The sequence below is a fragment of the Contarinia nasturtii genome, unplaced genomic scaffold (genome assembly GCF_009176525.2).
Source record: "Contarinia nasturtii isolate CC-2019 unplaced genomic scaffold, AAFC_CNas_1.1 Cnas_scaffold_1037, whole genome shotgun sequence".
Lineage (NCBI taxonomy): Eukaryota > Metazoa > Arthropoda > Insecta > Diptera > Cecidomyiidae > Contarinia > Contarinia nasturtii.
Genome location: NW_022198383.1, coordinates 231,459 through 246,481, shown reverse-complemented (window position 1 = coordinate 246,481; position 15,023 = coordinate 231,459). Strand labels below are relative to the sequence as shown.

Genomic DNA, 15,023 nt, shown 5'->3' with positions numbered 1-15,023 from the left:
CGCGATGACGTTGAGCCATTGAATGTAATGTAGAAAAAGAACGAAGAGAGAGAACAGAAATCGCTTTCACGGAACCGTGTGAAACTACTGGAATTACTTTATGGTATGTGTGTTATGTGTTTGCTTTGAGAAATATGAAACGGCATGGAATGCGAATACAATGCGTGAATTTTTGACACATTTCGTTGCCGGGCTAAATCAATATGTACGGAAAATACATTTTGCGTCAACATACATTGACTGTGGTTATGTTTTTCGATTTTTCGTGAGTAAACAATCTTTTTGTTTTTCTTTTCTTCTTTTGCTTTTGTAGGAAACATTGAATAGAAATGGACTGAATGAATTTTTAGTTAATGACTCTGGTTATTTATTTATTTACTTCAGTTTTACACAGAGTTTAAATTTTATGCATAATTTTATAGAAATAATAAAAATAATCCATGGCTGTTGGAAATGCACTGATCTACTTGCGACGGACCTCTTCCCAGCCACCATCATCTGAAACTGTTTGAATAAAAAAAAAATCAAATTAATATATTGGAATTCAAAAGAGACTCGAGAAGAAGGTTTGAATCAAATCAAATTATCATTACCTTTTGCTGGTGATTTTGCCCGTTTGATTTCTTCCTTGCGTGGTGCAACCGATCGCCAATTACCACCATCCTGTGGTGGCTGGTCGGAGCGACGAATTTCGCCACCGCGGTTGCTATCGCGGTTGGTATCTCTCCAGCCGCCAGCATCATTGCGACGATCATTGCCTCGACGATCATCACCACGGTTTCCACCGCGTCTATCTCCACCACGTCTATCATTCTCACCGCCACGATCATTACGGCGGATTTCTCTATCTTCACCACCACGATCACTACGACGGATTTCTCTATCTTCACCGCCACGATCACTACGGCGGATTTCTCTATCATCATTACGACGGATTTCTCCGTCACCTCTTCGAAAATCTCGTTCATCTCGCCTGTTGCCTCGGTCATCACGACGGATTTCTCTGTCTTCACCGCCACGACGGATTTCTCTGTCTTCTCCGCCACGACGTATTTCCCTATCATCTCGACCAACTTTAGTTTCGTCACGGCGCCATTTGTTTTCGGTGTCTGGTTTGGCTTCGACACGTTCTTTTCGCCAAGCGCTAGGTGGTTGGGATTCTTCAGTGCCTCCTCGTTGGCCTATTTATTAAAAAAATAATTGTTAAAATCAATATTTTCTAAATAAAGAAAAAAAAAACAGCTGAAAATATTCCTTACCAGGTGGTCGATATTTGTCTCCAGCGGCTGGTGCGGCTGGTTTTTCGGCTGTTGGTGCATTTCTCCATGACGATTGAGCTTCTTTTTCTTTTTGTTCCTGCGCTCTGCGTTCGGCGAGTTTGCGTTCACTTTCTTCTTCTTTAGCGCGTTGAATTTGTGCATTTCGTTCAAATTCGGCTTCACGTTCCTTTGCCCGACGTTCACGTTCGGCACGTTCAGCCTCCTCTTTAACACGACGCTCTTCATCTTCACGCCGTTTCTTTTCGGCTGCCACTTCGTCCAAATATTTTTGTTTACGTTCTTCATAGCGTTCAACAACACGTTCGGCTATACGTTTCTTGCGCTCTTCTTCAAGTAATTTCTCAAATGCAGCGGCTTTTTCTTCAAAGTTTGAGCTACGTTCTTTGCGCAAACGATCCAAGAATGCATTACGGTCTGGATACATGCGTGACAAACGAACTTGTTCCTTCAATGCCAATTCACGTTCAGAAATAGCATTTTCAATACGTTGTTTCTCCTGTTGTTCCCAGAATTCTTTGTCACCAGATTGTTTATCTTCCAAGTATTTTTCAATCAATGGAATTTCTTCTTGTCGCTTAGCCCGTTCGAGGTAATCGACCTTCTTTTCTTGTGACTTTAATTTTGATTGTAATTCTTTGCGTTCCCGTTGCAATTCTTCCGATTCACGTTTGGCAATTTGTTCAGCATCCAATTTCTTAATTTCATCTTCATCCAATTTCTTGAGCACCTTTTGACCGTGTGTTGTTTGTGAAATTTGTGCCATTTTTTCTTTCAAGCTCTTCTCCTTGATTTGCTGAATTTCGTTGGCCGCACGTTTTCGTTCACGTTCCTCAAGTTCCAATTCCAAACGTTTTTGTTCGGCCAATTTAAGTCGTCGCTGTTCTTCCTCTTGACGACGGATCTCTTCCTCTTCGCGTTCATTGTTTTTACGTTCGATCGACTCTTTCAAGTCTTCGATCATCTTTTGACGTTGCAAAATGCGTTGATGCTCCTTATTTTTGGTGGCATGGTAGCTTTCAACGATTTGTGCGCGAATACGATCACGGTCGGCCTTCTTGCGATTTGGATTGATGGTGTTGATAGCACGATGCAAGACAATTGACATATTCACCAATTGCGACCGAATTTGTTCGGATGGCATTGATTGAAGCATTGGACCATCTGGACGATGGTCACGTTGACTTTCCGACAATTCCGTTCCGAAGTGAATGCAATTTTCTTGATGATCAATGCGAATTTGCATATCATTGTGACGCACACAATCGACCAAAATACGCTCCAAACTGAATTTGTTGGTGAATTTGGCTAGAGACAAGATGCGTGCAAATTCGATTGATTGATAAACTTGGGAGATTTCACGAATCAAACGAACAATCGTGACGTCATGCAATGAATTAACATATTGTTGCAATGGATGCTTTTCGTCAGCAACGATTAAATCGGTGATGTCTTTAACGCGTGCACATAAATTCAATGGATCAAAATCGATCTCGAGCCATTGGTATAAATTACGGTACTGTTCACCGGCCAATGAAACGACATTGAAACGAATCATGTCCTTGAGCAATGAAGCACGAGTGGGTGGATTTTGAAGACCCAACAAAACGGCCAAACGTTGTGCCTTTTCCAATGGGCTCTTGTCGGTTTCGATGAACCGATCGAATTCAGGATGAGCCGAAGGCAATGGCACAGCCAATGTGGCGATCAATACATGACTTGCCATACGCTGAAGCTCTTCGGCCGTAATATTTTTCTTCATTTCACGGGTCAATTGGAAGAGTTTCAAGAGAGCAGCTGCATGGAACAAATGATTACCAGCTTTCCAGAAGACCATTGCCAATTTTTGGTAATAATTTGCCATTGTTTTAGCAACCGGTTGCTTTTTGGCCAAGTTCATCAAACCATGAATATCTTCAATGGCTTTGTAAGCTTCTTGCCACAATTCCATTTGAATTGCACTGTCCAATTGATTCAATCTGAAAATAAACGAAAATTCATATTAGTTTTGCGATAAAGAACAAGTGGTTTGATCAATCGAAGAAAAAGTGAAAGGAAAAAATGCATAAAAAATACTAGAAACATGTTCGGTTCCTTACCTCGTATCCAAATTCAATTGTTGTGTTTCTGGTTTTGAGATGCTAACACCTTGTGCTTGATTGGTTGATTTGCAAATATCTTCCAAATGTTTACGTAATTTTTCGCATAATTTACGGAATTCCATCTTGCGATTGTATTTCAAGCAGAAAGCGAATGCCATGCGTGCGATGTCATGGTATAAAGCTTCGCAATGTGCGTTAACACGCAACAATTCCAAACATTGGCAGTATGATTCCCACAAAAATTTCACCCATGGCAATAAAATGGTACGGTCGGACCGGTCCTGGGCGTCTTCACCACAAACGGCGCTCATTAAAATACTTTCGGGCGTTGCTAAATTGTCCAAATCATCGATGTCGATAACGGCTTGCGATGATTGTTGTTGTGCGGCTTCAGTGCGCTCTTCGGCCATTTTCAAGTAGCCACGAATCACATTTTCCAACGAGCCAACATTCACCAATTGAAACATGTTTCGGTATTGGAAGAGACCTTCTTTGGCGATGTGCGATTTTTTCAATTCAACACACAAATCCAAGTATTTAAACATAATCGGCTCAATCACCGATTCCGAATAGCTATACGTGAATTTCTTGTTGCGGAACACCTCTTGAAGAGTGTCCAAAGCTCTGGACTTTTTTCCGACATCGATAAATTCTTTGTGTCAAAAAAATTAGAAAAATAACGAAAAAAATACTCATTAGCATTAATTCATTTGAAATAAATTTCGTTTCACAGAAAAATTGACGAAAAAATTGCAAAAAAGCAAATAGAATTTGCGTTGCATCTTTCATCGTGACCTTTTCATCACCCAAATACGTGTATATCTGATATATACAAAAATAGATTGTATCACTCGTACACTAACACCAATTATCTTTGCTTTGTTCATGACAAATTTCACATGAAAAATCAAAAATTTCAACATTTTTCTTCAAATTTCATCGAATTATTCACAAAACTTTCATTCATGTATCATTTTTTATGGTGCATTTGGCGAAAATTTGTCATAAAAAATTTTCCACACGTTTTTGGGTTATGAAAAGCAGTCAACGTGGTTGCGGTGTTTAGAGGTGCGGCAACCATTTTGAACCCAATTCAACTATACACAACTATTTACACTTTCGAAATTTTCATTTGCAATATTTTACATACCATTTGCTCTTTTCAGAGCATTCTCCGGGCGATTCATGTAACGAGACATCTTGTTAATAAATTAAAACACTTTTTATTCCAATTATGTTCACAATAATTCACGTTTTTTTAAAACCAAATATTGCCGTGCGGTGACGAGCAAATATTTTATCGTCTTATTAAAAGACTAGTGACAGAGCGGTGCGCGAGGTTGGCATTCGGTACGTTCGATATGAAGTTGCAGTTTATTTCATGTTTCAATGGTCAATTGTCAAACAGTATATGTGAAACGTATGGAATGTGAAAATTTAAGAGATTATGTTATGTTTGCGATTCCATTTGTGATAATTAAAAAAGAAACTCAAGATAAATCAAATTTGAATAAAAAATAAGATTCCAATCAAAAAGTGAGAGAGTATAAAAAGCATTCAAAATGATCGAAAGTGTATTTGATATTTTGCATTATGAAGTCGTGAAATACTCGATGGGCGATGAGAATTCGTCACAACAAACTAACAACACAAATCTATCAACGCTGGAATATATTGGATTTTCGACGGGCTATCGATTGACGGAGCGTTTGACACGCGAATGGCCACGATTTCGATTCAAAGACGATTTGGAGACGATGAAATTCATTTGCACCGATTTTTGGACATCGATTTACGGAAAGCAAATTGACAATCTTCGAACAAATCACAAAGGGGTGTATGTGTTACAAGACAATGCATTCCGATTCTTGGTCAACATTTCAAACAATTCACAGTATTTGGAGGAGGCACCAAAGTTTGTTGCTTACACTTGTGGCTTGGTTCGTGGTAGCTTATCCAATTTGGGAATTAACAGTACCGTGACGGCTGAAGTGCAAAATATGCCATCGTGTAAATTCCACATTCAAGTCAATTCATCGAATGCATAATCAATTTTGTTTTTTTTTTTTTCAAATATATTCGTAATTTAGTTTCTATACTGATGCATAGAATTAAAACACACACATTATTATATTATTCTCATCAAAATAAATACAAACAAGAAGAAAAATTTACGCTAGTTTATTGGTTTCATTAGTTGTTTTTTTTTGTTTTTTAATTTTGGTAAACAATGCCATTCTTTCCTATGTCTGATAAGTTTGCTCCTTTTCGAAGAAAAAGAACTGATTCGTCGTCCATTAGTCTTCTCTGTTCTGTTGAATTTATCATCACATTTCGTTGGTGGTTCTTGAAAATACGTTCTCTCTTTGTGTATAATATTACCAAATAGATAAAAACACTGAATTAATTAGTTGCCATAATTTACAAAGAGGTAATATATCATAGACAAATACAATTTAAAAAAAACATGGTTCTCTCTATTATAACATTTGTCTAGTACCCTAGGTTTTGTGCATACAAATAACATTTCCCAATGTTGAATCATTCGTCATACAAAAAAGAACAGTTTCATTGATTATACACGACAGCATACTATTTTTAGAAATACATTTATATAAAAACAAGTTTTGAAGGAAAGATGTATGGAAGTTGATTTTTTCCATTGAATAAATAAATTGGACAGCGCCGGTTTTAACGGTCTAACACAATATGCTGATCGTTTGTTGAAAAAGTTAACCCTCCTGTAAATAGATGAGAGAGAAAGAGAAAGAGAGATAAAAACGTTGTACAATGATAAGAGAAATCAATTTGTTATCGTCATATTTGAGTTTGTTGAACGTTTATCATGTCAATTTTATGTGGAATTTTCCGGGTTCAAACTTCTCTGAGGCTAATGCATCAGGTATAAAATACACACAAAATCGGCGTGAATCGGTTCACATATGAGTGTATCGAAAATAGATGATTATTCAAAATGTACCTTCTCTTTAAGTTTGGCAATCGCACATAAACGATAATGTTCTTTAACTCGTGTGCGAATTTTCTCCGGTATAACCGACAATGTGGTGCAAAAGTTGCCGACAAATAAAATGAAAAATAGTAAACTCAATACGCTGACTTGCCACGGTGCGTCTGGATGTGAGCTCAATTTGTACAGCGCATATGAATTGTATGCTTGAAAAACGTATCCAGCAAACAGGAATGGTAACAAAAATGAAAGTCCACGCCACATCCACGAGTGGAAACCTTCAATGGTGATGTCCATGTCATGACGTTCGCCGAGCGCCTTAAGCCGATACAAAACGCCTCTTTGGTAACGAAATTGCAAAAATTGAACCATCGAAATGTATGCATTGAAATACATAAATTGATGACGAAATAGCTGCCATGGTTCGCCTTGTGGCCAAATCAATAAAACACCAGCACATGCCGTCGATATAAAATGATGTGTACGCCACCAGCCCTTGATACGTGAACCGTTCACTTTTAAAATGGACTCGCGAATGGTGAGTGTGCAATAGTACCAAACGAGGAGAAATATAAACGCTAATTCGAGTATTCTGAAAATGAAAAAAGAAAATATGAACGAAATCAATAATTAAATCGTAATCGACATATGACATGATATCGACGCAATCAATGATTAATCACGCAATCGATAATTATTTATTACCTGCTATTGTGTGATAAATTTAGGATTGCCATGAACAGCCCGATTCCATTCAAAATCAATTTGAATTTCTCATAATCGTCCTTATACTGATATTTACTCTTTCGATTCAATATTGACACGTTCACATTGCCCAGTATGATCTATGGAAAATGATTCAACAGAAATAGAATATTGTGCGAAATGTGCGTACACGTGGACGTAACACAAATGCACAATTAAGTAAAATTATTACTTGTTGACAATTTATCGTTCAGTATTATTTTTTTTTAATGACAAACACAAAAAAGCACGTTCTTAATGAAATAAACACGTACATTTAAATATGTTCCGTTCTTTTGTGGAAGTGTTTGGTCAATGTCATATAGTTGTGCTTTTCGTTTTATAATGTTTTTCTCAAGGTCAGCCACTTGATCTTTTTCATCCGATGTAGTCACATTGCTGCTCACATATCTATCAAATCACACAAAAACATTTGCATAAAACGATAAAAAAAGACAGCAACCAAACCGCTTTCCGGGTAAAATTTGGTCATACTCACTTTTTCAGATTGCTACTAATTTGGCTAATGCGATAACGTTGATGGGAAATGTCCTTCATGCATTTTTGTTGTAATGATTCTAGTTTCTCTAGCAATTCTCCATATTCATTACTCGTTTCCTTCGAACAAAAAAAAAATTGAACACATCAAAACGATTTATTTTAATTCATTTTTTTGCGACGAATTGGAATTTCACTTTGATTGGCACGTTTGCTTTCGATTTCACTTACTTCTAACGCGGCAAATTCATTGGACAACTCGTTCCACTCCGTTTCTATAGCCTCCAAGCCCATCGTGTACAAATTTGATTTATGTTGTGAATTTTGCAATTTATTTGATATTCAATTGATTTATCAACGTTACGATATTAATTACTATTGAATGATCAATTGTTGTTTGATTCGTTGTGCATGTTCGCCTCGATTTGGCACACTAATTTTATGTTTTGTGACTTTTGTTTTGTGATTTATTCTTCCATCATTTGTAATCTGAAAATGAACCGAATTGATATTTTTACAAAATAAAACAGCTGATTGTATTTCACAAAATAACAATCACTTTTAGTTATTTCAACAACAAAAAAATGTTTGAATTTTTATTTGTTGATTCGAGATTTTAACACACTCACTTTGATCAAAACTATTATATTTTCAATGTATGTGCGTCAATGCGTTTAATAGATATGCAAAAGTAAAAAAAAGCGTACAACTACAATCGATAATGAATACACACTTCTTTGGCAAAAAATTTTTCTTTTATATACAGAGATGACGAACGCAACGTAACAGATTTGATTGAGGTGTCGTAAAATCAAAGAGATAGATATGTGTTGTCATTCTACAGCGTGAATCAATTCACTTTCAACCTTTTTTTGTCGTTGTTCGTTGTACTACGCTCTAACGTCAATTCAAAAAGTCATCAATAGGCTTCGCGTACAAGACGAAGACAGCAGATGTTCAAATGCGATGCACAAACGTTCAGATTTCTGTGTATAGGTGGCGTCATCACACGACAGAAAACGGAACATTTATCTGGAATTCAGTGAAATTGAACTGAATTGAACGTCTGAGACCTGTTGAATACTGGGAAAATCAAATAAAAATAAACTCTTTGGACAACGCATTGAGATACATAATTATGAATTGCAATAGATGTTCAACTTTTTCGTTTTTGAATTGGTATTTAATCGAAATTCTTTGAAACTGACACAAAAATGGTTTATGGATGTTTTTTGAATTATTATTTTGACAATTCAATATTGATTTTTTCAATAGTTTCCACTTTAATCATCTTAATACTTTGCTCGAGCAGGTGATGTTACTTTACAAATTCGTGTACCTTTTTCCTTCAATCGATTCATTAAACTAGCTAAAGTTTTTGCGTCACCAATTGCTGAGTGTGCATCACCAGTGCGAGGGACATTCAATTGTCGCAAAGCTTGTTCGAAATTGATCTGTCGACGTGGAAATTTGTTCTAGAATAAAAAAAAGGTATTAAATCATAAATAAATGACATGATCGATTACAAAACAGTGAATATATTTACCGTGAAAACCTTTCGACCATCGATCCATGCTCTGAAGTAACCTGGTTGCCGTATTCCATGGCGTGCACAGTCCCATTTGAAAAATTTTCCCAAATCCCAGTTTGTCCATGAGCAGAATGTTGTGTTGCGATGATTTCCAGTTCGCATGCTTGGGTTTGCAAATCCTAATTGCTTTTCAGTGCGGATTCCAGTCAACCAATTATCGAACTTTCGATAAACAACCGGAAATGGTTGCTGACGATCAATCAACGCCTGAGTAATACCAGTCAAATTCGTACAGAATTTGGAGAGAATCGGCTGATTTGTTGGCCGAACATATTCATGAAATTCGGCTTCAACTGCACCGCTACGAAGGTTGACCAACACAGCGCCGAACTCTTTTAAGTGAATAACAACGGTGGAATATTTTTAATGTTCAAAATGCCAAATATTGAATAGTCAACTAACCGATTATTTCTTGTTTTTGTTCCTTTATACGAACATCCATTGCTACTTTATCCCAGCACGTCGCTTCAAAATCAAGGCAAATCAGATATTCAAAAGGCCGAGCATTATTCGATCTTTTCGATGACTTAGACGATTTGTTAGCAAACCTTTCCAACTCAACATCATCATCGGACGAATCGTTAGCGAGTTTGTATTTATGGGCATCGTAATAGTAATCGAAATAATGAAACACTCCTTTCATTTTTACGGGCGATGGTAAAGTATGCTATTGAAAATTGATGAAATGTATTTTTTTAACTTTTCTTCAAAATCACATCGAATCAAAACTTAATAAAAAGGCTAAGTGTTTCTTATTTTTTATTCTGGTAATGTTTAACTTACTTTTTCCAAAATGGTCAAGAGACGTAATTGGGTTATTGAATTGATTTTTTTTTGTTATTGAATAATGTGTTGATTGTATCGAGTCACCTTTGAAACTGTATCAGATCTTCAGTGCAATCCTTGAACAGACCGTTTGCAGCGCCATCATTTTATCTGTAGCGGTTGTCAAGAAACTATCACAAGCACAGCAGTTTGTTACACAAACGTTGTGTTAGTATTTTCGGCTACATTGTGTTCGAATGGACATAGCATATGCAAAACATAGTCGCCTGTTTTGTATAGGTATTGACTTGAACGCATATTTTTTGCTTTGTCACCAAGGAATGAAAGTGAAAGAGTACAAAATTCCCGTTAGAATGTTTTCTTTTGAATTAGCAGCATGTATTCGAAGTATGTAAAGTAAAAAGTGATATTTCCCAGATGTCATCTCGGCACAGGAATAAGAAACAATCATTTTGTCATCTAATACTAGTTCGATATATGTGATGCTCGGACAATGACGAATATTGACAATATTACATTGAGAAAACAAAAAAATGACTTGGATTCAGAACGTTTAAACAATCAAGTTGGAAAATCATTGATTCAAAGTGAACAACCAAATCCTTTATCGATCAGTTCAACTTTGTTTTGCTCGATTGCATATTTTGAAATTTCATATAATAATCTTTGTTCTTAATATACAAACGCTATCCATATCTTACCATTTCTTTAGTTAATATACCATGTCGCATGTTTGAACTTAAATAAAAACAGTCATATAGAATGAGCGAAAATTATTTTGGTTTGTTTTCTAATAAATCCTATAAACACTTCATTTGTAATTGTTTTCCTTTACTTAACGTTGGAAATCAAATAAAATCAACAATGGCTAATTATCACATTTGGTCGTAATTTGACGAAAAACCGACAATTTAAATATAATCGCTCCATCGACTTACCTTTTCTGCAATGTTTTAACCAAATCATTTTCTAGCTGAATGTGAATTTCTATTGAACAATTTTGATAATCCCCAATAAAAGTTTTTTTCGAATACATACCATTTTCGTAAATACAGATATATAAAATGCAAATGTAACTTTTCGTCAGTTCAAAATATTATAAGAATAGTTTTTTCCGTGATATGAATCTTCCGATTGATTAATATTTATTGATGTACTTTAACGATTATATTGATGAAAAACCATTTTTATATTCAAGTCAAGTCAACTGAAAATTGAAGTATTTAAAAATTGACACTTTCGAATAGAACTATACCAAAATTGTTGATTGAATTATTTGCATCAACAATTAATAATTTTTCCGATATTCTGTAGTTCTTAAAGTGCATAAATCTTTTTAAAAAAATTGAACTGAATCAATTTTCTTTATATCGCCATGATCACTAAAATTTCGTTCAAGGGGTGATATGGAAGGTCGTTGCTTCATTAACGATTGTATCTGCTTTGTGTTTTAAATGATACATACATTTTGCTAACATTCTTGCACCACCAATTGCCGAGTGTGCGTTACCGATTTGATCGATGCTCACGAACTTCAAAGCTTCAGCAAATGTAATTTTCTGCTCATAGCTCATTCCAAATCCTTTCTAAAAAACACAAGAAAAATAAAAACTTTTATAAATTGACATTTTCAATCAAAATAATCGAGAGTTTACCTTGAAAACAAGGGCATCGGCCTATGCTCTTAAATAATCTGGCCGCTGTATTCCATGCCTCGCACAACCCCATCTGCATAAATAAAATAAATATTTAGAATTACACATTAGATTGCGTACAAATCTACAGCCATATACAACCGAAAATAGTTCCCCAAATCCCAATTCGACCACGAGCAGAACGTTGTGTTCGTAATATCATCACGTGAATAGATTGCTCTTCGGCTGCCAGGTGTAGCAAAATGTAGTTGCTTTGCGGTGCGTATTTCATTCAACCAAATATCGAACTTTCGATAAACAACCGGAAATGGTTGCTGACGATTTATCAATGCCTGAGTCAAATTCGTACAGTATTCAGAAAGAATCGGCTGATTTGTTGGCCGCACATAATCATGGAATTCGGATTCAATTTCGCCGCTACAAAGGTTAAATTCGATTTCAATAATCATGAAAAATACCGATTATTTCTTGTTTGTCTTCTTTTATCTGAACGGATATGTCCACATCCCAGCACGTTGCTTCAAAATCAATGAAGATCAGATATTTAAAGAACGGAAATATAATATAATGAAAACATTCACGATATTCATCAGGTATAGCAAACATTTCTGAAAATAAGAAAGGCTAAATTCTTGAGTATATCTTGAATTTGAACAACGTGTTAATAATCTCAAGTCAATTTACAAACTGAAACCATGTCTTTTTATATTTTTCATCAAATGTACAATCGTTGAGCTGCGTGCTGACACGACACTTAAATGCTCACTATTATCGCTGTTTTGCATATATGCCCAGTGAAAAATAGTTTTATTATGAATAAGTACCATATTTCAATATCCATTATTTCAAAGAATCCAATTGCACTTGCGATAGCAAATTTTAATGCAAAATAATCGACTCTTTATACATTGCACTTGAAAGTATACAAACAAGATAGCAAAATTAATCCCGATAAGAAAAATAATCACGTAAGCATCTTAAAAATATAAATTGTTCGCGTCTTTGTTGAATGTATTAATGCATTTAGCATTGCAACCAAATATTTTCGTTTTGAATTGAGGTTTTGGATGTAATTTTTAACCAAAATAAAACACGCACAGAAACTTAATGTCATTTGTAGAAAACGAAACATTTATATGGAATTCAATGGAATTGTACTGAATTGAACGTCTGAGACCTGTTGAATGCTGGAAAAATCAAGTACAAAACTCTTTGGACAACGTATTGAGATATATAATTATGAATTGTAATAGATTTTCAACTTTTTAATTTTCTGAAGCGGTATTTAATCGAAATTCTTTTAAACTGATACAAAATGGTTTATGGATATTTTTTTAATTATTTTGACAACTAAATATTGTTTTAAAATAATAATCTTAATTTATAATATTTCTTTTAAAGTTGCATTTGATTCATTGTTTTCATCATGTTATCAACACTTCGCTCAATCAGTTAAATGGTAGGTCGTTGCTTTGCAAATCGGCGTATGATAATCTCGGAATAAGCGAATCATCAACATTGCCAACGATTTTGCGTCATCAATTGCCGAGTGTGCATTACCGGATCGAACGATATTCAAACAGTTCAAAGCTTGCTCAAAATTGATTTGTTGACAATTAAATTTCCACTTGAATAAAAAAGTGTTAAATCATTAATAAAATGACATGATCGATTACAAAATAGTTGAGACATTTACCTTGAAAATCTTTCGACCATCGATCCATACTCTTAAGTAATCTGGCCGCCGTATTCCATGCCGCGCACAGTCCCATTTGAAATAATTTCCCAAATCCCAGTTTGTCCACGAGCAAAATGCTGTGTTGCCATCACTTCCAGTTCGCATAGTTGGTGTTACAAATCTTAATTGCTTTGCAGTGCGGATTCCAGTCAACCAATTATCGAACTTTCGATAAACAACCGGAAATGGTTGCTGGAGATTTATCAACGCCTGACTGATTCCAGTCAAATTCGTACAGTATGCGGAGAGAATCGGATGATGTGTTGGCCGAACATATTCATGAAATTCGGCTTCAACTGCACCGCTACGAAGGTTGACCAACACAGCGCCGAATTCTTCATTTCAAGGGAAATTATAAAGAAATATTTCATTTCTATCATGCAAAATACACTTTCAATCAAATATTCAATATGAAACATACCGATTATTTCTTGTTTCTGTTCACTTATCTGAAGATTAATGTCCTCATCCTCACACGTTGCTTCAAAATCAATGCAGATCAGATATTCAAATAATGCTGGAATATTAAAATATTCCTCTAACAAACTGTCGAAATTCCCTCCCATTGAAGACATGTTTAAAACGGACGAAGTTAACAAATGCTACTGAAAATTGATAAAAAGTCTTTTTTTATATTTCAAAATATTAATATCACTTCGAATTAAAAAGCACGGTGTTTTCTATTTTTAATTCTGCTAAAAATACATTTTACGCACTTATCAAATGAAGTTTTTTTTATTTTTTCAGAAACATTCAAGATACTTAATTAATAATTAACTTCACACATTGAAATTATTTATCAAAGGACTTGAATAAAATCGACGTTTATAAGAAAACTGTATAATTTAGTACATCTACATATACAGTTCCTGTAGAATTATTATGTAAAAATACACTGAATTATACAGATTTCTCGTGTAAGAATATTGACAGTTGATTCTTGTGTGTGTGTTGTTGATTTGAATACTTCTTGTGATCGAATAACGTGTTGATCGTCTCGAGTCGCTTTAGAAACTGAATCGGCTCTTTATTTCAATCCTTGGAAATTGCGTTTGCAGCATCATTATTTTATCAGAGAAACAACCACAAACATAGCAGTTTATGTTCGAATATCGCTGTCTCAAGTTGAGACTCTCAACGGACACAGTATATGCGACACATTGTCGCCTGTTTTGTAAATTTATGGCTTGAACGCAGATTTTTTGCTTTGTCGACGAATATTGTCACCAAGGAATAAAAGTGAAGGAGCACAAAATTCTCGTTGAATATATATTCGAAATACGTTATTGCTATTGTTATATTAACCTCAACACATGAATAAACAATAATTTTTTTGTAGCATATACTAGTTCGATGTATGTGGTGCTTGGACAATGACGAATATTGACAAAATTACATTGCTTCAGTTGTAGTGCTTGTTCACTATTATTTGTTCAGAAATCATGAAAATGACTTGGACTCAGCTCGTGTAAATAATCATATCGAAAAATCATTGAGTCAAAGTAAACAACTTTAAAATCCTTTAGCGGTCAGTTCAACTTTGTTTTGCTCAATTGCATATTTTGTTTTATGACCAAAATAAAACACGCATAATTTGTCACATAAACTTATTGTCATTTATAGAAAACGAAACATTTATTTGGGAATTCAATGATTGCTGGACA

At 35.1% G+C, this 15,023-nt stretch overlaps 5 protein-coding genes across 8 annotated transcripts; 1 reads left to right on the top strand and 4 right to left on the bottom strand.

The window, feature by feature from the left end:
• Positions 1–335: 335 nt before the first annotated feature.
• LOC116343996 (eukaryotic translation initiation factor 3 subunit A) lies at positions 336–4,734 on the bottom strand. Of its 2 annotated transcripts, XM_031772349.1 has the most exons (6): positions 4,530–4,734; positions 3,377–4,031; positions 1,260–3,256; positions 891–1,181; positions 594–854; positions 336–504 (listed from the first exon to the last, which is right to left on the bottom strand). In XM_031772349.1, exons 1-6 carry the CDS (start codon positions 4,576–4,578, stop codon positions 464–466), a joined length of 3,294 nt encoding a protein of 1,097 aa, XP_031628209.1. In that variant the 5' UTR covers positions 4,579–4,734; the 3' UTR covers positions 336–463. The 2 variants fall into 2 exon arrangements, with proteins under 2 accessions (XP_031628209.1, XP_031628208.1); XM_031772348.1 differs by having other exon boundaries at positions 594–1,181; positions 4,530–4,733.
• Positions 4,735–4,779: 45 nt separating this feature from the next.
• LOC116344001 (trafficking protein particle complex subunit 6b) lies at positions 4,780–5,519 on the top strand. The gene has a single exon (XM_031772356.1). It carries the CDS (start codon positions 4,942–4,944, stop codon positions 5,425–5,427), a length of 486 nt encoding a protein of 161 aa, XP_031628216.1. The 5' UTR covers positions 4,780–4,941; the 3' UTR covers positions 5,428–5,519.
• A 25-nt stretch (positions 5,520–5,544) lies between these two features.
• Positions 5,545–8,476, bottom strand: LOC116343998 (transmembrane protein 120 homolog). Of its 2 annotated transcripts, none has more exons than XM_031772350.1 (7): positions 8,219–8,476; positions 7,821–8,078; positions 7,591–7,709; positions 7,367–7,502; positions 7,053–7,192; positions 6,360–6,939; positions 5,545–6,120 (listed from the first exon to the last, which is right to left on the bottom strand). In XM_031772350.1, exons 2-7 carry the CDS (start codon positions 7,881–7,883, stop codon positions 6,112–6,114), a joined length of 1,047 nt encoding a protein of 348 aa, XP_031628210.1. In that variant the 5' UTR covers positions 7,884–8,078; positions 8,219–8,476; the 3' UTR covers positions 5,545–6,111. The 2 variants fall into 2 exon arrangements, with proteins under 2 accessions (XP_031628210.1, XP_031628211.1); XM_031772351.1 differs by having other exon boundaries at positions 8,323–8,476.
• Positions 8,477–8,881: 405 nt separating this feature from the next.
• Positions 8,882–10,050, bottom strand: LOC116343643 (ERI1 exoribonuclease 2-like). Its single transcript, XM_031771842.1, has 4 exons — positions 9,964–10,050; positions 9,583–9,847; positions 9,136–9,512; positions 8,882–9,064 (listed from the first exon to the last, which is right to left on the bottom strand). The coding sequence occupies exons 2-4, from the start codon at positions 9,821–9,823 to the stop codon at positions 8,882–8,884; spliced, it is 801 nt and encodes a 266-aa protein (XP_031627702.1). The 5' UTR covers positions 9,824–9,847; positions 9,964–10,050.
• Positions 10,051–12,905: 2,855 nt separating this feature from the next.
• LOC116344356 (ERI1 exoribonuclease 2-like) lies at positions 12,906–14,643 on the bottom strand. 2 transcript variants are annotated; one of them, XM_031772849.1, is made up of 4 exons: positions 14,076–14,643; positions 13,781–13,964; positions 13,318–13,694; positions 12,906–13,248 (listed from the first exon to the last, which is right to left on the bottom strand). In XM_031772849.1, exons 2-4 carry the CDS (start codon positions 13,932–13,934, stop codon positions 13,066–13,068), a joined length of 714 nt encoding a protein of 237 aa, XP_031628709.1. In that variant the 5' UTR covers positions 13,935–13,964; positions 14,076–14,643; the 3' UTR covers positions 12,906–13,065. The 2 variants fall into 2 exon arrangements, with proteins under 2 accessions (XP_031628709.1, XP_031628710.1); XM_031772850.1 differs by having other exon boundaries at positions 13,781–13,961.
• Between the last annotated feature and the right edge of the window lie 380 nt (positions 14,644–15,023).